General features: G+C 40.6%; 1 protein-coding gene across 2 annotated transcripts in view; it reads right to left on the minus strand.

The window, feature by feature from the left end:
* The window catches only part of LOC118389146 (oocyte zinc finger protein XlCOF6-like), a 32042-nt gene extending 16379 nt beyond the window's left edge, over positions 1-15663 (minus strand). Inside the window, exons 1-4 of one of the 2 annotated variants that reach the window (XM_052527457.1) lie at positions 15003-15663; positions 14061-14254; positions 13580-13748; positions 310-3199 (exon numbers count right to left, since the gene is read on the minus strand). In XM_052527457.1, coding sequence (XP_052383417.1) covers positions 2883-3199; positions 13580-13748; positions 14061-14254; positions 15003-15384 — 1062 coding nt within the window. In that variant the 5' untranslated portion in view covers positions 15385-15663 and the 3' untranslated portion in view covers positions 310-2882. Of the gene's footprint in view, positions 1-309; positions 3200-13579; positions 13749-14060; positions 14255-15002 lie in introns of those variants that run through there. The other variant, XM_035778937.2, reaches the window with a different exon arrangement.
* Positions 15664-20959: the final 5296 nt, after the last annotated feature.

Here is a 20959-nt window from a genome sequence, read left to right on the forward strand (position 1 = left end):
AAACACGACTCCAACACCATTATTACATTTTCTGACGATAGTGGTAGGCCTGATCACAGACAATGACGAGACAGCCTATAAGGAGGAGGTCAGAGACCTGGCAGTGTGGTGCCAGGACAACAACCTCTCCCACAACATGAGCAAGACAAAGGAGCTGATTGTGTACTACAGGAAAGGGCAGGCCAAACAGGCCCCCATTAATATTGACGGGGCGGGTGGCTTGCCTCAGACCATCCTGCAGGTAAAGAAGCCAGATGAGGAGGTCCTGGGCTGGGGTGGTTACACATGGTCTGCGGTTGTGAGGCTGGTTGGACGTACTGCCAAATTCTCTAAAACAATGTTGGAGGCGACTTATGGTAGAGAAATTAACATTCAATTCTCTGGCAACAGCTCTGGTGGACATTCCTACAGTCAACATGCCAATTGCATGCTCCCTCAAAACATTTTAGAGTGTCTTTTTACTGTCCCCAGCACAGGGTGCACGTGTGTAATGATCATGCTGTTTAATCAGCTTCTTGATATCCCACACCTGTCAGGTGGATGGATTATCTTGGCAAAGGATAAATGCTCACTAAAAAGGATGTAAACAAATTTGTGCACACAATGAGAGAAATAAGCTTTTTGAGCGTTGTAGTGGAAAATTGCAAGATTATGTTTTAATGCTTGTAAGATTGTTATAATGTTTGCATTACATTATAATAGTTGTTACATTCGACAGAATAGAGTATTGTGTGTGTGTTCCACTGAGGATGAGATAGCACTGACAGAGGAGATTTACGATCTCTTTGGGTAATAAAGCCTAAAGAGCATTCCAGATAACATGAGCTAATGGTTCTGTTCTATGCCGTATTAGGGAGAGACGGTTCCCTTTTAGAGTAAGAGGGCCAGACACTGGTCTTTACAATGAGAACTGTTGACACAGCAGTAACTGTCTGCTATGTTTTATAGATATCTTTCATACAAATCTTAACCTTTGTGAACTGTTCCTAAGATCTGTGATTCATCATATAAGTTGAGAGGGGTGTAGTCACTTTTCAATGGTTCATTAGAGATAGCGCATCATTGAAAGTCAAAAAAGGCTATTGCAAAGCTCTTGTTATTATTAAAGATGTAATTTAAGTATAACTCTGACTGGTGTGTAGTTTGTAACTCTCCTCATTTGGTAAAGCAGAAAAATGCCACGACAGCGTATGGAACATTTCTGGGATCTTTTATTTCAGCTCATGGAACATGGGACTAACACTTTACATATTGTGATGACATGTTTGTTCAGTGTACATGTGTTTTAAAGACAACACTTCAATTGGACAATGCTCGCGCAACTCAGGAGAGGTGGTGCACTATAGTAGTTTCAGCACAGACATGTGGGGGGGTGAGCAGGGGCCGGTTGTGTCTGACACAGAGGGAGAGAGAGAAAATAGCCAAACTGACTCGCACAAGTTACACAAATATGTCGCTGCGATATGTTGTCTATCATCTCATCTGGTAGTGTCTGTCTTGACTGCATCAAGAAGCCAGATAGCTACACTAGCCAGCTAAGTTAGTTAGCAAGACTAATTGAGGCTATTTAGAAGCGCTCCCCGCGTCCTGGTCTACAACAACTCTATTCATATTAAACAACAGCCTACCTGGTGGTTGATCATTGGAGCCTACTGCTTCTCATTTAGACAACTTTATTCCATAATTGTAATTAAATGTTGCATTGATTACAAATCTTCCACATGGCTTGGTACACATGTAGCTTCTGACAGCAGTCCTGCTTTGACTGACCGATAATAACACTCCAGTGGAGGCACCTCAGGGGAGGAGGGGGGTGAGGATCATCCTCCTCAGTGAAATTTCATAAAAATAAAAATAGTGAAACATTAAAAAAGTTATCCTTTTTAGATAAAACTATACTAAATATATTAATTTGTCACCAAATAATTGGTTAAAATACAGTAACTTCAACAGCACTGTCTGGGCTAGCACCATAGCGTAGCCGGAGGACAGCTAGCTTCCGTCCCCCTCTGGCTACATTGACTTCAATACAAAACCTAGGAGGTTGGTAGGCCTCACCCCCTTCCGTAGACATATATGGTAATTATGACCACTTCCAGAGGACGTCCTCCAACCAATCGAAGACATGTTGTCCATCCAATCATAGATGTAGGATCAGAGATTATTGGGATTGTGCCACAGAGCATTTTAGATGTTCTGTGTGTTGAGAAGCTTGGTGACATTGTTGGATAGAAATTAACCTGTAGTGACGCCCAGCCCGTGAACGGGACCGTTATCATCATCTGACACTAATTAGCATAACGCAACAGACATAAATCTTCCTAGAAAATCTTCCTATTCATGAAAATCACACCTTGGGGAATACTTAGAAAGCGTAAGCTCGTTGATGGTACATTCACAGCCATATAGGGAGTCATTGGAACGCAGCGCTTTCAAAACCTGGGGCACATCCGGATTGGATTTTTCTCAGGCTTTCGCCTGCAACATCAGTTCTGTTCTACTCACAGACAATATCTTTACAGTTTTGGAAACGTTAGAGTGTTTTCTATCCAAAGTTGTCAATTATATGCATATTCTAGCATCTTTTCCTGACAAAATATACTGTTTAAAACGGGAACTTATTTTTCCAAAAATGAAAATACTGCCACCTAGCACCAAGAGGTTAAGAGTATAGAGTGATAGTTGACTTTCAATTCAAATTAGTTTTTTCAAATTACACAATATGGAGGAGGTATATTATAAATTGTTTTCTTGGGTTAAGAACTACATTTCTTGTCCAGTTGGTGCAATTTACAGTTGAAGTCAGAAGTTTACACACAGTCGAGGCCAAAAGTTTTGAGAATTACACATATATTAATTTTCCCAAAGTCTGCTGCCTCAGTTTATATGATGGCAATTTGCATATACTCCAGAATGTTATGAAGAGTGATCAGATGAATTGCAATTAATTGCAAAGTACCTCTTTGCCATGCAAATGAACTGAATCCCCAAAAAACATTTCCACTGCATTTCAGCCCTGCCACAAAAGGACCAGCTGACATCATGTCAGTGATTCTCTCATTAACACAGGTGTGAGTGTTAACGAGGACAGGGCTGAAGATCACTCTGTCATACTGATTGAGTTCGAATAACAGACTGGAAGCTTCAAAAGGAGGGTGGTGCTTGGAATCATTGTCCTTCCGCTGCCAACCATGGTTACCTGCAAGGAAACACGTGCCGTCATCATTGCTTTGCACAAAAAGGGATTCACAGGCAAGGATATTGCTGCCAGTAAGATTGCACCTAAATCAACCATTTATCAGATCATCAAGAACTTCAAAGAGAGCGGTTAAATTGTTGTGAAGAAGGCTTCAGGGCGCCCAAGAAAGTCCAGCAAGCGCCAGGACCGTCTCCTAAAGTTGATTCAGCTGCGCGATCGAGGCACCACCAGTACAGCGCTTGCTCAGAAAATGGCAGCAGGCAGGTGTGAGTGCATCTGCACGCGCAGTGAGGCAATGTCTTTTGGAGGATGGCCTGGTGTCAAGGGCAGTAAAGAAGCCACTTCTCTCCAGGAAAAACATCAGGGACAGACTGATATTCTGCAAAAGGTACAGGGATTGGACTGCTGAGGACTGGGGTAAAGTCATTTTCTCGGAGGAATCCCCTTTCCGATTGTTTGGGGCATCCAGAAAAAAGCTTGTCCGGACAAGACAAGGTGAGCGCTACCATCAGTCCTGTGTCATGCCAACAGTAAAGCATCCTGAGACCATTTGTGTGTGGGGTTGCTTCTCAGCCAAGGGAGTGGGCTCACTCACAATTTTGCCAAAGAACACAGCCATGAATAAAGAATGGTACCAACACATCCTCCAAGAGCAACTTCTCCCAACCATCCAGGTAGAGTTTGGTGACGAACAATGCCTTTTCCAGCATGCTGGAGCACCATGCCATAAGGCAAAAGTGATAACTATGTGGCTCAGGGAACAAAACATTGATATTTTGGGTCCATGGCCAGGAAACTCCCCGGACCTTAATCCCATTGAGAACTTGTGGTCAATCCTCAAGAGGCGGGTGGACAAACAAAACCCAACAAATTCTGACAAACTCCAAGCATTGATTATGCAAGAATGAGATGCCATCAGTCAGGATGTGGCCCAGAAGTTAATTGACAGCATGCCAGGGCGGATTGCAGAGGTCTTGAAAAAGAAGGGTCAACACTTCATGTAATTGTCAATAAACGCCTTTGACACTTATGAAATGCTTGTAATTATACTTCAGTATTTCATAGTAACATCTGACAAAAATATCTAAAGACACTGAAGCAGCAAACTTTGTGAAAATTAATATTTGTGTCATTCTCAAAACTTTTGGCCACGGCTGTACACTTCGGTTGAAGACATTAAAACTAGTTTTTCGGCCACTCCAGACATTTCTTGTTAACAAACTATAGTTTTGCCAAGTCGGTTAGGACATCTACTTTGTGCATGACACAAGTAGTTTTTCCAACAATTCTTTACAGCCAGATTATTTCACAAATAATTCACGGTATCACAATTCCAGTGGGTCAGAAGTTTACATACACTAAGTTGACTGTGCCTTTAAACAGCTTGGAAAATGTCATGGCTTTAGAAGCTTCTGATAGGCTACTTGACCAAAATTTGAGGCGATTGGAGGTGTACCTGTGGATGTATTTCTAGGCCTACCTTCAAACTCAGTGCCTCTTTGCTTGACATCATGGGAATATCAAAAGAAAATAGCCAAGACATCAGAAAAAAAATTGTAGACCTCCACATGTCTGGTTCATCCTTGGGAGCAATTTCCAAATGCCTGAAGGTACCACATTCATCTGTAGAAACAATAGTCCGCAAGTATAAACACCCTGGGACCACGCAGCCGTCATACCGCACAGGAAGGAGACGCGTTCTATCTCCAAGAGATGAATGTACTTTGGTGCAAAAAGTGCAAATCAATCCCAGAACAACAGCAAACGACCTTGTGAAGATGCTGGAGGAAACAGGTACAAAGGTATCTATACCCACAGTAAAACGAGTCCTATATCGACATAACCTGAAAGGCCGTTCAGCAAGGAAGAAGCCACTGCTCCAAAACTGCCATAAAAAAAGCCAGATTACGGTTTGCAACTGCACATGGGGACAAAGATCGTACCTTTTGGAGAAATGTCCTCTGGTCTGATGAAACAAAAATACAATTGTTTGGCCATAATGATCATCGTTATGTTTGAAGAAAAAAGGGGGGCGCTTGCAAGCCGAAGAACACCATCCCAACCATAAAGCACGGGGTGGCAGCATCCTGTTGTGGGAGTGCTTTGCTGCAGGAGGGATTGGTGCACTTCACAAAATAGATGGCATAATGATGTAGGAAAATTATGTGGATATATTGAAGCAACATCTCAAGACATCAGTCAGGAAGTTAAAGCTTGGTCGCAAATGGGTCTTCCAAATGGACAATGACCCCAAGCATACTTCCAAAGTTGTGGCAAAATGGCTTAAGGAGTGGCATCACAAAGCCCTGACCTCAATCCCATAGAAAATTATGTGGGCAGCACTGAAAACGCTTTTTCAGTTCTGCCCACACATTTTATACGGGATTGAGGTCAGGGCTTTGTGATGCCACTCCTTAAGCCATTTTGCCACAACTTTGGAAGTTTAAAGGCACAGCGAGCAAGGAGGCCTGCAAACCTGGCTCAGTTACACCAGCTCTGTCAGGAGGGATGGGCCGAAATTCACCCAACTTATTGTGGGGAGCTTGTGGAAGGCTACCCGAAACATTTGACCCAAGTTAAAAAAATGTAAAGGTAATGCTACTAAATACTAATTGAGTGTACAGTATGTAAACTTCTGACCCACTGGGAATGTGATGAAAAAATAAAAGCTGAAATAAATCATTCTCTCTAATATTATTCTGACATATCACATTCTTAAAATAAAGTGGTGATCCTAACTGACCTAAGACAGGGAATTCTTACTACGACTAAATGTCAGGAATTGTGAAAAACAGAGTTTAAATGTATTTGGCTATGGTGTATGTAAACTTCCGACTTCAACTGTATTTAAAGTTGCCTTGCTAACTTCAGTAGCTAACTACCAGCGCGAGTGTGCAGACTTTTTGTTGAAGAACCCCTTTCATTCTCTGGGGTACACGGAAAAGGTGTGAATTAAAAGCGAGGGTCGTCCTCTGCCTGAGATCAGTTTCATGAAGAAGGATGAAAAGGTGAGAGCGTTCAATACCAACTGGTATCAAATGTATTGCTGGTTAACAGGGAGCCTATCATCAAGCCACCTGTAATTGCACATTACGATTCTTTACAAGTTGAACATCTTTTCTGGGATGTCAAAAACAATTCAGAACGATTTGATAGCTTCCATCGCATCATCCATTAAACGTTAGATTAAAGAGAGAGGTTGACGCAGCACATTTTTTTCCTGCATGCACTCAAGTAGGCTTTGCACTTTCCTCCAGTATTTATTGAGCAATAACACATAATCACTCCGGACAGGAGTGCACTTCTCAGCGCTGTATGGGTTTTGACTGACAGCCGTTCTGAACTTGAGCCCCTCGCACGACAAGAAGTTGCCCCCATCCCTCCCACTAATTTGGCTGCTTTTATACATATTTTGTTGCTTAAGTGAGGGAATTGCTGTAAATTAAGAGTGTGTATTTTGAAAGATGAGACGTTGAGGATTATAATAAATATTGCTTTGACGTCATACAAGCAAACCAAACACCCGTGAGTCTAAATATGCACTTCACACTTCCATATCATACAACTCATGTCATAAACACGGAGTGTACAAAACATTAAGGTTAAGGTTGGGTTCTTTCCGTGACAAAGACTGACCAGCTGAATCCAGATGAAAGCCATGATCCTTATTGATGTCACCGGTTAAATCCACGTCAATCAGTGTAGATGTAGGCTGAGGAGATTTTTAAGCCTTCAAATCAAATTTTATTTGTCACACGCGCCGAATACAACCGGTTGCAGACCTTACCATGAAACGCTTACTTACAAGCAGTTAAACAACAATGCAGTTAAGAAAAATAAGTTAAGAAAATATTTACTAAATAAACTAAATAAAAAAAAATCTAAAGTAACAATAAACTAACAATAACGAAACTGATTCAGAGGGCTTGGGTTAAATGTGGAAGAAACATTTCAGTTGAAAGCATTCAGTTATACAACTGACTAGGTATCCCCCTTTCCCTATATACAGGGGGTACCGGTACCGAGCCAATGTGCGGGGTACAGGTTAGTTGAGCTAATTGAGGTTATATGTACAGTACCAGTCAAAGGTTTGGACACACCTAATCATTCAAGGTTTTTTCATTATTTGTACTATTTTCTACATTTTAGAATAATAGCGAAGACATCAAAACTATGAAATAACACATACAGAATCAAGTAGTAACCAAACAAAGTGTTAAACAAATCAAAATACATTTTATATTTGAGATTCTTCAAAAGTAGCCACCCTTTGCCTTGATGACAGCTTTGCACACTCTTGGTATTCTTCTACCTCAAGTTCAGATCCTCGGAGCTCCCAGCCTCAAAAGAACATGAGGCTTCCTGAGAGACCGGCCCATTCAACATCACCAGCTGTCATCATAGGCAGCTCTATGGTGAGAAACATCTCGGTCCCCAAGGCAAAAACTCTGTGCTACCCAGGAGCACGAGTACAGGACATAACAAGGCTGCTTCCGACTGTTCTACCACAGATGCCGGGAGCGGACACTGTCGTAGTCCATGTGGGGGTCAAACGACATCAGGAGGGCTAGCTCGGAACATTTGAAAATGGATTTTAAAGAACTGATTTTAGCATTAAAAGACAAAAAAAAAATGGCCAATCATTTCAGGTCCAGTACCATAGTTGGGCCGCACATGTGAAAGATTCAGCAGACTGTTGGCATTACACATCTGGCTAAAAGACTGTCATAGCTCTGCTGGAGTCACTGTTATTTATAACTTTGACTCCTTCTGGAAACAGAAGATACTCTACAGGATACTCTCTCCTCTTGGCTCCTGGACTCTGTCCACGTATTTCAAGGCTGCGTTGAAAGAATGACTGGTAAATTATCCAAAATCAGTTAAGTTAATCTCTACCATTGTGACAATGAGTCGTCATAATGCTGCATCAAATGTACATGATCTTAGGGGCATTGGCAAACACAATGTAAGTAATTTAATTTATGTACCCCTAATTGCACCAAATATATCTGTTTATCCTACAGCTATTGTATGAAGTAATCATGACCCTATAAACCAGAGTTACACTGTTAGCACAGAGGCGGTGTGCAATAGTAGGAAGACCCCTTTATGCAGCTCACCCTGCACTATCAGCTCCAATGTAAATAACATGAGTTATTACCTCTGATAAGCTTCCCATTAAAGCATTAAAAACAATCAAGAAACCCAGAAAAGTGCTAAAAATAGCCCATATAACATATGTAGCCTAAGAAACAAAATCCATGAAGACAATAACTTGCTTGTAACAGATGATATTCATATTCTGACTATCTCTGAAACTCACTTAGATAATACCTTTGATGAGACAGTGGTAGCAATACATGGTTATAACATCTACCGAAAATACAGAAATGCCAACGGAGGCGGTGTTGCTGTCTATGTTCAGAACCACATTCCTGTAAAGTTTAGAGACAATCTAATGTTAAATACTGTTGAAGTAATATGGCGACAGGTTCATCTGTCTCACCTAAAGCCCATTCTGGTGGGAAGCTGCTATAGACCACCAAGTGCTAACAATCAGTATCTGGATAATATGTGTCAAATGCTTGATAATGTATGTGATATCAACTGAGAAGTATATTTTTTGGGTGATTTAAATATTGACTGGCTATCATCAAGCTGCCCACTCAAGAAAAAACGTCAAACTGTAACCAATGCCTGAAACCTGGATCAGGTTGTCAGTCAACCTAACAGGGTAGTTACAAACAGCACAGGAATTAAATCATCAACATGTATTGATCACATCTTTCCTAATGCTGCAGATTTTTGCTTTAAAGCAGTATCCAAATCCATAGGATATAGTGATCACAATATAATAGTCATATCTAGGAAAACCAAAGTTCCAACGGCTGGGCCTAATATAGTGTATAAGAGGTCATACAATAAGTTTTGTAGTGATTCATATGTTGATGATGTAAAGAATATTTGCTGGTCTGTGGTGTGTAATGAGGAGCAACCAGACGCGGCACTTCAAGCATTTATGAAACGACTTATTCCAGTAACTAATAAGCACACACCCATTAAGAAAATGACTGTAAAAACGGTTTAATCCACTTGGATTGATGAGGAATTTAAACATTGTATGGTTGAGAGGGATGAGGCAAAAGGTATGGCAATTAAGTCTGGCAGCCAAACTGATTGGCAAACATACTGCAAATTAAGAAATCATGAGACTAAACTAAATAAAAAGAAACTACACTATGAAACAAAGAAATTATATAAAGAATGATAGAAAAAAGCTTTGGGGCACCTTAAATGACATTTTGGGAAAAAAGTCAACTTGGCTCATTCATTCATTGAATCAGATGGCTCATTCGTCACAAAGCACACTGATATTGCAAACTACTTTAATGCCGTTTTCATTGGCAAGATAAGCAAACGTAGGGATGACATGCCAGCAACAAACGCTGACACTACACATCTAAGTATATCGGACCAAATAATGAAAGACAAGAATTGTACTACTGAATTCCATAAAGTCAGTGTGGAAGAGGTAAAAAAATGATTGTTGTCTATCAACAATGACAAGCCACCGGGGTCTGATAATCTGGATGGAGAATTATTGAGGATAATAGCAGATGATATTGCCACTCCTATTTTCCACATCTTCCATTTAAGCCTACTTGAGACCGTGTGCCCTCAGGCCTGGGGGGAAGCTAAAGTCGTTCCGCTACCCAAGAATAGTAAAGCCCCCTTTACTGGCTCAAACACCCGACCAATCAGCCTGTTACCAACCCCTAGTAAGCTTCTGGAAAAAAATAGTGTTTGACCAGATACAATGCTATTTCACAGTAAACAAATTGACAACAGAATTTCAGCATGCTTATAAGGAAGGACACTCGACAAGCACGGCACTTACACAAATGATGACGGGCTGAGAGAAATTGACGATAAAATGATTGTGGTGGGTGTCTTATCAGACTTCAGAGCAGCTTTTGTCATTATCAATCATAGTCTGCTCCTGGAAAAACGTATGCGTTATGGCTTTACACCCCCTACTATGATGTGGATAAAGAGTTACTTGTCTAACAGAACGCCGAGGGTGTTCTTTAATGGAAGCCTCTCAAATATAATCCAGTTAGAATTACCAAGGGTAGCTGTTTAGGCCCCTTGCTCTTTTCAATTTTTACTAACAACATGCCACTGACTTTGAGTAAAGCCAGAGTGTCTATGTATGCGGATGACTCAACACTATACACATCAGCTACTACAGCGACTGAAATCACTGCAACACTCAACAAAGAGATGCAGTTAGTTTCAGAGTGGGTGGCAAGGAATAAGTCAGCCCGACATATTTCCAAAACTAAAGTATTGTATTTGGAAATAAACCCTAAACCTCAACTAAATATTGTAATAAATAATGTGGAAATTGAACAAGTTGATATGACTAAACTGCTTGAAGTAACATTAGATTGTAAACTATCATGGTCAAAACATATTGATGCAGTAATAGCTAAGATGAGGAGAAGTCTGTCCATAATAAAGCGATGCTCTGCCTTCTTAACAACACTATCAACAAGGCAGGTCCTACAGGCCCTAGTTTTGTCGCACCTTGACTACTGTTCAGCCGTGTGGTCAGGTGCCACAAAAAAGGACTTAGGAAAATTGCAATTGGCCCAGAACAGGGCAGCACGGCTGGCCCTTGGATGTACACAGAAAGCTAACATTAATAATATGCATGTCAATCTCTCATGGCTGAAAGTGGAGTAGAGATTGTCTTCATCACTACTTTTATTTATGAGAGGTATTGATTGACATGTTGAATGCACCGAGCAGTCTGTCTAAACTACTGGCACACAGGTTGGACACACATACATACCCCACAAGACATGCCACAGGAGGTCTCTTCTAGAGGTCGAACGATTAATCAGAATGGCCGATTAAATAGGGCAGATTTCAAGTTTTCATAACAATCGGAAATCAGTATTTTTGGACACCGATTTGGAAGATTTAAAATAAATACAAAATGTACACCTCTATTTAACTAGGCAAGTCAGTTAAGAACACATTTTTATTTTCAATGACGGCCTAGGAACGGTGGGTTAAGTGCCTTGTTCAGGGGCAGAACGACAGATTTTTACCTTGTCAACTCTGGGATTCAATCGTGCAACCTTAGTTAACTAGTCCAAAGCTCTAACCACCTGCCTCTCATTGCACTCCCTGAGGAGCCTACCTGTTACGCAAATGCAGTAAGAAGCCAAGGTAAGTTGCAAGCTAGCATTAAACTTATCTTATAAAAAACAATCAATCAATCATAATCACTAGTTAACTACACATGGTTGATGATATTACTAGTTTATCTAGCGTGTCCTGCGTTGCATATAATCGATGCGGTGCGCATTCGCAGAAAAAGGACTGAAATGCCTTTCTTAAAATCAATACACAGAAGTATATATTTTTAAACCTGCATATTTAGCTCAAATAAATCCAGGTTAGCAGGCAATATTAACCAGGTGAAATTGTGTCACTTTCATTGCACGCAGAGTCAGGGTATATGCGATAATAATAAACGTTTTGTTTTTCGAAATGATAGTTTCCAGATTTGACCATATAACTTTCGTGCATTTTGCCAGCAGCTCTTCACTGTGCTTCAAGCATTGCGCTGTTTATGACTTCAAGCCTATCAACTCCCGAGATTAGGCTGTGTGAAATGGCTAGATAGTTAGCGGGGTGCGCGCTAATAGCGTTTCTAACGTCACTCGCTCTGAGACTTGGAGTAGTTGTTCCCCTTGCTCTGCATGGGTAACGCTGCTTCGAGGGTGGCTGTTGTCGATGTGTTCCTCGTTCGAGCCCAGGTAGTGTAGGAGCGAACCATTAAGGAGAGCAAAAGCATTAACTATAAATAGGTCTAGTTGCCAGGCTGAAGTAGCAAGGACATGCACATTAAGAGAAGATGACACCCAGGCCATATGACACCCAGACTATACTCTATTTTTGAAAGAGTACATTAACCAAGACCATACGTACATTTATGACAGCTGGACGTACTATGGTCAGCAGGATACAGGAAGAAAGATGGAAGCAAACATAAGCATGCAATGGATACATTATTTTTAGGACGTGAAAAGGGTTCTACCATCGTTATAACCTAACCAAAAGCAGATATGAGCGTTAGTAGGCGTCTAACCCTAACCTCTGAGATGTGAAGAAAATAATGGACAGGTCAAGGGAAGCTATTTTCATATAGAGGGAGGGGACTCTATACGTTATGCAAAGACAGAATCCTATAAAGGCAGGACTCTGTAATATGAGAATTTGGTCTCTTTCCATGGAGGGGCTCAGCCCTGTTATGTTTGTGATAGGGTCCTTCCATGGAAGGGCTCAGTTTTGCTACTTTGTATTAAAGTGTATATTGAATTCACAAGTTCTTGTAAGAGTGTTATATTTCTGAGACGATTCTCCACAACAGTAGGAGCGAGGAGAGGGACGGAAGCTATGCTGTTACACTGGCAATACTAGGAGAGGGACGGAAGCTATACTGTTACACTGGCAATACTAAAATGCCTATAAGAACATCCAATAGTCAAAGTTATATTAAATACAAATGGTATAGAGAGAAATAGTCCTATAAATACTATATTAACTACAACCTAAAACCTCTTACCTTGGAATATTGAAGTCTCATGTTAAAAGGAACCACCAGCTTTCATATGTTCTCATGTTCTGAGCAAGGAACCTAAACGTTAGCTTTTTACATGGCACATATTGCACTTTTACTTTCTTCTCCAACACTTTGTTTTTGCATTATTTAAACCAAATTGAACATGTTTCATTATTTATTTGAGGCTAAAATTATTTTTATTGATGTATTATATTAAGTTAAAATAAGTGTTTATTCAGTATTGTTGTAACTGTCATTATTACAAATAAATGTTTGTTTTTTAAATTGTCCCATGAATCGATTTCGGCTTATTTTGGCCCTCCGTTAATCGGTATCGGCGTTGAAAAATCATAATCGGTCGACCTCTAGTCTCTTCACAGTCCCCAAGTCCAGAACAGACTATGGGAGGCACACAGTACTACATAGAGCCATGACTACATGGAATTCTATCTACATCAAGTAACTGATGCAAGCAGCAAAATTAGATTTAAAAAAACAGATAAAAAAACACCTTATGGAACAGCAGGGACTGTGAAGCAACACAAACATTGGCACAGACATATATATATATACACACACGACACCAAAACGGTTGCACTGTATAGCCCTGACAGATGAGCTGCTAATCAACACTAAATTGCTATGTTTTGCACATATGGGTCAATAAATAAATATTGATCAATTAGTGAACTGTTACAGAAGAAGACTGGAGTCTAATCCACACACACCATTATTCTTACCTGATGACATTGAATCTGAATCTCCCTTTCCATCTCCTTCTCTCGCAGTTCCACTCAGCCCTGGTGTTTTCCTGCAATCGACTAGCCACACAGACACCCTCTTCAGACCCCACAGTGAGGCACGACCTGGGGACTCCGGGAGAGGGGAGGGGGGTGGGAAAGACGTGTCCTGGAAAACACATATGTGTAAATAATGACAGAATCAATTTAGGGTGGGAAACTCTCCTACATGTCAAAGAAATTTGAATTCTCAAAAGTCTCAGCAGTCTTTCTTTGACTTTCATTCTCTGGACCTCCTTTCCAAATTGTATTGGAAGAGAAAGTCCAATCAGAATCACCTTTATTTGCCAAGTGCATTTACATATATAGGACATTTGGAGGAACCTCAAATATTCTCCTCTAATGTATTCAAAGAAGGAGGTTGAAGAATCAAGGAAGGACTGTTGAGAACCAAAACACTCAATGACTGGGAAATACTTACCTCCAGCCGGTTGCGAGGAAACCAATCCTTGTCCTCCATGTCCCATTCTTCATTGCAGTGAATAACATTGCCATCATCATCAACAGTCTGGCTGGGACTCATGGGAGACACACTATATTCTTCCTGTACCTTTCTGATGTCCTCTTTCACTATACAGCCCTGGGAGGGCCAGAAAACAGCATTTTGCCTTGGTTCTGTAAAGGGAAGAGTTCAACTATTGGTTAAAACAAAGGGTGTAGCTGGCTTTCTACCTGATTCCAGGCATATCACTCTCTAAATCCGAGGACCTTCAGTCGGAGAGCGAACTCTGAATACAAACTAAACTAAAATGAAAAGGAAAATAACGGAGGTCAGTAGAATGCCTCCACAACTGTTTTTAAGACAATACCAAAGATTTGTATAACTAACCCAAGATACACCACAGTGTTTCCAAAGGGATCAAATTAAGCATACTGGGCAGAACAAACATACATTTTGCCATTATGGCACCCCTACTTTGTGAAGTGAGTGTGTGTGTGTACAATAACTCAAATCTCTTCTAAACACCAGCATTTTTTTTTTACTTTAGCAGGTTAGGTTAAAGTCTACAAAACGTACCAATCTGTTATAACATATTCCTTGTTTTGTGATTAAAAGTTCCGTAGATTTAGAAAATTAGCTGAATGTCGTCCCAGTTCCATCTCACTCCATACTCTCCCACTGCTGGACACTGGGCTTCCTTCCTCTCCTCAACATATTTGATGGGGAATAGGGAATGGAAATTCCAACCGGATGCTTCAGATTTATACATCCCGTAAAACATATGGCTCGTAGTTCTATAGTCATGGGGGGGGGCATTTTAGCTAACCTTAACCTGCTGCATAAAGTTCTCCTAAACCTGCTACGAAAAATCTGTAAAATCCCTTCTAGACAAAACCTTGTTCTATATGTGACAAAACTCACTGGTGTCTTCAGTCTCCCCTCCTGCCTCCTCTTTCAGTTCCAAAACCTCTTCCTCTTTTATTGAGATAGCTATTTCTTCCTCTTTCATTATACAATATTCTTCTTCTTCTTCTTTCAATGTGATAGTCTCCTCTTTCATTCTGAATTCGTCTACTTCCTCTTTCACTACAAAAGGTCCTTTCTCTTCGTTCACCATAACAGCCCCCTCTTCTTCTTTCAATGTGATAGCCTCCTCTTTCTCCTTCGTCGTTCTGAAAGCTTCTTCCTCTCCTTTTACTGTATCCCCGTCTTCTTCTTTTACGACAATGTTCAGCCCCAGAGGTTCTTTCTCTGTCCAGCAGACCTCTTTTTCAGCAGCGGGGGAGAAGCTTTGTGAGCTCATTGTCGGGGATGTTAGCTAGCTAGCATGAGCGACTGCCCTGGTGCTAGGCTCAGTATCAATCTTAAATTGCAAATTCCGTTTAAATCAACTAGTACATACGTTATCCGAATTGGGTTTAAAACACTACTATTCATGTAGCTATACAAAAAATGGTCTAAAGTGATGCAATGGGTCGGTTTAATGTTGGCTAACAAGCTACCGGTACAGAGATGGCTGAATCAGTAGCCGTGTTGTTGTTGAAGAAGCGTCTTCTTCTACTTGTATTCTATCAGCAGCACAAACGATGACGTCCTGTTTGTATGGTAATGAGGAAATCTTCTAAATAGAACCGCGCATTTCAAAACATTGCAATGTGGATAGCTCATTCACTGATATTTGAAGTGCAATGAGTCGTTCATGAAAACAAATAAAAAACATGGTTTTAAAAACCTTTTTTTAATAACACTAATTAAAATGTTTTTTTAAAAATACAATGTTGACACTGGTATGTTGAGAATATTCAGCTGTAGAGAGAATTTGTCTACCTGTCTCAGCTAAAGTGGGGTGGGAAATACTCAGTAGGGACTCCAAATGGTTCGTTTTGGAGGGGGTCTTTGTCGCAAGACCTCATGCTGGCTTTTCACTCTGCACCATCTACAGTTGAAGTAGGAAGTTTACATACACCTTAGCCAAATACATTTAACCTCCGTATTTCACAATTCCTGACATTTAAATATTGTAAAAATTCCCTGTCTTCAGTCAGTTAGGATCACCACTTTATTTTAAGAATGTGAAATGTCAGAATAATAGGAGAGAGAATGATTTATTTCAGCTTTTATTTCTTTCATCGCATCCCCAGTGGGTCAGAAGTTTACATACACTCAATTAGGATTTGGTAGCATTGCCTTTAAATTGTTTAACTTGGGTCAAGGGTTTTGGGTAGCCTTCCACAAGTTAAGGTGTATGTAAACTTCCGACTTCAACTGTATACATATAAAAGGCCTCGGGGACGGGGGCCCTGTCTCGGGGACGGGGGCCCTGTCCCCGAGGCCTTTTATTTCTATACAGTTGAAGCCTTTTGCCTTTTGGTACGCCATCGTAAATAAGAATTTGTTCTTAACTGACTTGCCCAGTTAAATAAAGGTTAAATAAATAAAATAAATAAAAATAGACTAGGTAATGGTGCTCCTTGTATATAGCCTTATTATTGTTTCTATTGGGTTACTATTTTCTTTTTATTTAGCAAATATGTGTGTTATTTTTTTAACCTCAGCATTGTTGGTTAACTGCTTGTCAGTAAGAGTTTCACTGTAAAGTCTACACCTGTTGTATTCGGTTGTCACGCCCTGACCTTAGAGAACCTTTTATTTCTCTATTTTGGTTAGGTCAGGGTGTGACTAGGGTGGGTAGTCTAATTTTTTTTAGTTCCTATGTTGGCCTGGTATGGTTCCCAATCAGAGGCAGCTGTCTATTGTTGTCTCTGATTGGGGATCATATTTAGGCAGCCTTTTCCCACCTGTTGTTTGTGGGATCTTGATTTTGTATTGTTGCTTTTTCGCCCTACAAAGCTGAACGTTTCGGTTTGTTACTCGTTCTTGTTTTGTGCTGGTTATCATAAATAACAATGATTGACCTAACACACGGTGCATCTTGGTCCGACCATCCTTCCAACAACGATCGTTACATGTGACCAGTCAAATTTGATAATGTCACACTAATGCAGTGCCTTCAGAAAGTATTCACACCCCTTGACTATTCCCACATTTGTTTTGTGACAGACTGAATATTACAATAGATTAAATCACTGGCCTACACACAATACCCCATAATGTCAAAGTGTAATGAATGCAGACATTTTTACTAAATTAAAAGCTGAAATGTCTTGCGTATTCAACCCCTTTGATATGGCAAGCCTAAATAAATTCAGGAGTAAAAAATGTGCTTAACAAGTCACAAAATAAGTTGCATAAGGTTTTCCAATGGCTTGCAAAAGAAGGGAACTTATTGTTAGATAGGTGAAAATAAGCAGACATTGAAAATCTGTTTGAGCATGGTGAAGTAATTAATTACACGTTGGATGGTGTATCAATACACCCAGTCACTACAAAGATACAGGTGTCCTTACTAATTCAGCTGCTGGAGAGGAAGGTAACCGCTCAGGGATTTCACCATGAGGTCAATGGTGACTTTAAAACAGTTACAGAGTTTAATGGTTGTGATAGGAGAAAACTGAGGATGGATCAACAACATTGTAGTTACTCCTCAATATTAATCTAAATGACAGAGTTAAAAGAAGGAAGGCTGTATAGAATAAAAATATTCCAAAACATGCATCCTGTTTGTAATAAGGCACCAAAGCAAAAATAAAAAACAAATGTCGCAAAGAAATTAACTTTATGTCCTAAATACAAAGCGTTATGTTTGGGGCAAATCCAACACAACACATCGCTGAGTACCACTCTTCATATTTTCAAGCATGGTGGTGGCTGCATCATTGTTATAGGTATACTTGAATTTGAAAAATAATAATGTGTATATATTGTACAATCCAGGTGTACAAAAGCTCTTAGACCTACCCAAAAAGACTCACAGTAGCTATAATTGCTGCCAAATGTGATTCTAACATGTATTGACTCAAGGGGCAGAATACTTCTACTTATACTTGTACTTATCTAATCAATATATATTAGTGTTTCATTTTTTACAACATTTCTACAAACGCTATAATTTTTCTTCCACTTTGACAGAGAATGTTGTGTAAATTGTTGGAAAAAATACCATTAAATAAATGTAACCAGGTAGGCCAGTTGAGAACAAGTTCTCATTTACAACTGCGACCTAGCCAAGATAAAGCAAAGCAGTGTGACACAAACAACACAGAGTTACACATGGAATAAACAAACATACAGTCAATAATACAATAGAAAAAGTGTATATACAGTGTGTGCAAATGAGGTAGGATAAGGGAGATAAGGCAATAAATAGGCCATAGTAGTGAAATAATGACAAAATAGCAATTAAACACTGGAGTGATAGATGTGTAGAAGATGAATGTGCCAGTAGAGATACTGGGGTGCAAAGGAACAAAATAAATTAAATAAATAACAGTATGGGGATGAGGTAGTTGGATGGGCTATTTACAGATGGGCTATGTACAGGTGCAGTGATCTGTGAGCTGCTCTTACAGCTGATTATTAAAGTTAGTGAGGGAGATATGAGTCTCCAGTTTCAGTGATTTTTGCAGTTCGTTCCAGTCATTGGCAGCAGAGAACTGGAAGGAAAGGCGGCCAAATGAGGAATTGGCATTGGGGGTGACCAGTAAAATATACCTGCTGGAGCGCGTGCTTCTAGTGGGTGCTGCTATGGTGACCAGTGAGCTGAGATAAGGCGGGGCTTTACCTAGCAAAGACTTATAGATGACCTGGAGCCAGTGTGTTTGGCGACGAATATGAAGCAAGGGCCAGCCAACGAGAGCATACAAGTCGCAGTGGTGGGTAGTATATGGGGCTTTGGTGACAAAACGGATGGCACTGTGATAGACTGCATCCAATTTGCTGAGTAGAGTGTTGAAGGCTATTTTGTAAATGACATCTCGGAAGTCAAGGATCGGTAGGATAGTCAGTTTTACGAGGGTATGTTTGGCAGCATGAGTAAAGGATGCTTTGTTTTGCGAAATAGGAAGCAGATTCTAGATTTAATTTTGGAATAGAGATGCTTAATGTGAGTCTGGAACGAGAGTTTACAGTCTAACCAGACACATAGATATTTGTAGTTGTCCACATATTCTAAGTCAGAACTGTCCAGAGTAGTGATGCTGGGCGGGCGGGCAGGTGAGGGCAGCGATCGGTTGAAGAGCATGCATTTAGTTTTACTTGCATTCAAGAGTAGTTGGAGGCCACGGAAGGGGAGTTGTATGGCATTGAAGCTCGTCTGGAGGTTAGTTAACACAGTGTCCAAAGAAGGGCCAGAAGTATACAGAGGGGTGTCGTCTGTGTAGAGGTGGATCAAGGAATCACCAGCAGCAAGAGCAACATCATTGCTGTATACAGAGAAAATAATCTGCCCGAGAAATTGAACCCTGTGGCACCTCCATAGAGACTGCCAGAGGTCCAGACAACAGGCCTTCCAATTTGACACACTGAGCTCTGTCTGAGAAGTAATTGGTGAAACAGGCGATGCAGTCATTTGTGAAACCAAGGCTGTTGAGTCTGCTAATAAGAATGTGGTGATTGACAGTCAAAAGCCTTGGCCAGGTCGATGAATACAGCTGCACAGTATTGTCTCTTTATCGATGGCAGTTATGATATCATATAGGACCTTGAGCGTGGCTGAGGTGCACCCATGACCAGCTCGGAAACCAGATTGCATAGCGGAGAAGGTATGGCGGGATTCGAAATGGTCTGTGATCTGTTTGTTAACTTGGCTTTCGAAGATATTAGAAAGGCAGGATAGGATAGATATAGTTCTGTAGCAGTTTGGGTCTAGAGTGTCTCCCCTTTGAAGAGGGGGATGACCGCGGCCGCTTTCTAATCTTTGGGGATCTCAGACGATACGAAAGAGAGGTTGAAATGTCAAGTAATAGGGTTTGCAACAATTTTGGCGGATAATTTTAGAAAGAGAGGGTCCAGATTTTGCAGCTCTTTCAGAACATCAGCTATCCGGATTTGGGTGAAGGATAAAGAGGGAGGCTTGGGAGAGTTGCTGTGGGGGGTGCAGGGCTGTTGACCAGGGTAGGGGTAGCCACCCCCGGAAAGCATGGCCAGCCATAGAAAACATAACCTTTCGACTTACGAGTTACCTACAACTGGATGTACTGGTGCCTCTCGGGTTGAAATTGGTGTTTTTCTTGAGTGTGTTTTACTTTGTTACATTTGCATTATATTGTATGTTCTAATTTGTGTATATTAAGGGCTCCCTTGCAAAATAGACCTTGGTCTCAATGAGACTCCCTGTTGAAATAAAGGTATAACACAAATCTGAACAATGACACAAAGGGAATGGGGAAGACAATTCGGAAAAAAACGCTCTACAATACAAGTTTGTCCTCACAGTACGAGGCACTGGGGTCATTGGCTTCACCTGCCATTGTTGTGTTGGCCAAAAGTCATGATTTCTTACTTTGCTTAAATTAAACCATTTGTTTTTAATGGTAATCGAGCATTGAGTCTTTTCCTTTCCTCCTGAATGGAACCTCCACATTATAAAACTATCTTCCTCTGAGGTTCAAACCAGACTAGATCGCTCAATAACCTAAGTCCACTTTTTCTGAATGTTTAATCCAAATAAAAAATGATCCTGCATTGTCTTAATTCTGTTCTCTTTATCGTTTGAAAATAAACTGAAAGCCAAGATTTCAATCAAATGTCATGAAATCAGACCTGAGTTGGTTGTTATAATGTGGTATCATAGAGATTTTAACAGAGTATGTCTTACCGTATAGCTAAAACATTAAGGATCTAATAACGCCATTCACATGTTCAAAGCAAATTATGTAGAGCAGGGTTCCCCCAATTCATTGCCCACAGACCAAATGTGGCACGTAGGGGGATTTTTTGGACCCCCCCATTTTTGGGCTGTGGGGTCCATAGTACCCGCA

This window comes from Oncorhynchus keta, chromosome 10, assembly GCF_023373465.1.
Source record: "Oncorhynchus keta strain PuntledgeMale-10-30-2019 chromosome 10, Oket_V2, whole genome shotgun sequence".
Lineage (NCBI taxonomy): Eukaryota > Metazoa > Chordata > Actinopteri > Salmoniformes > Salmonidae > Oncorhynchus > Oncorhynchus keta.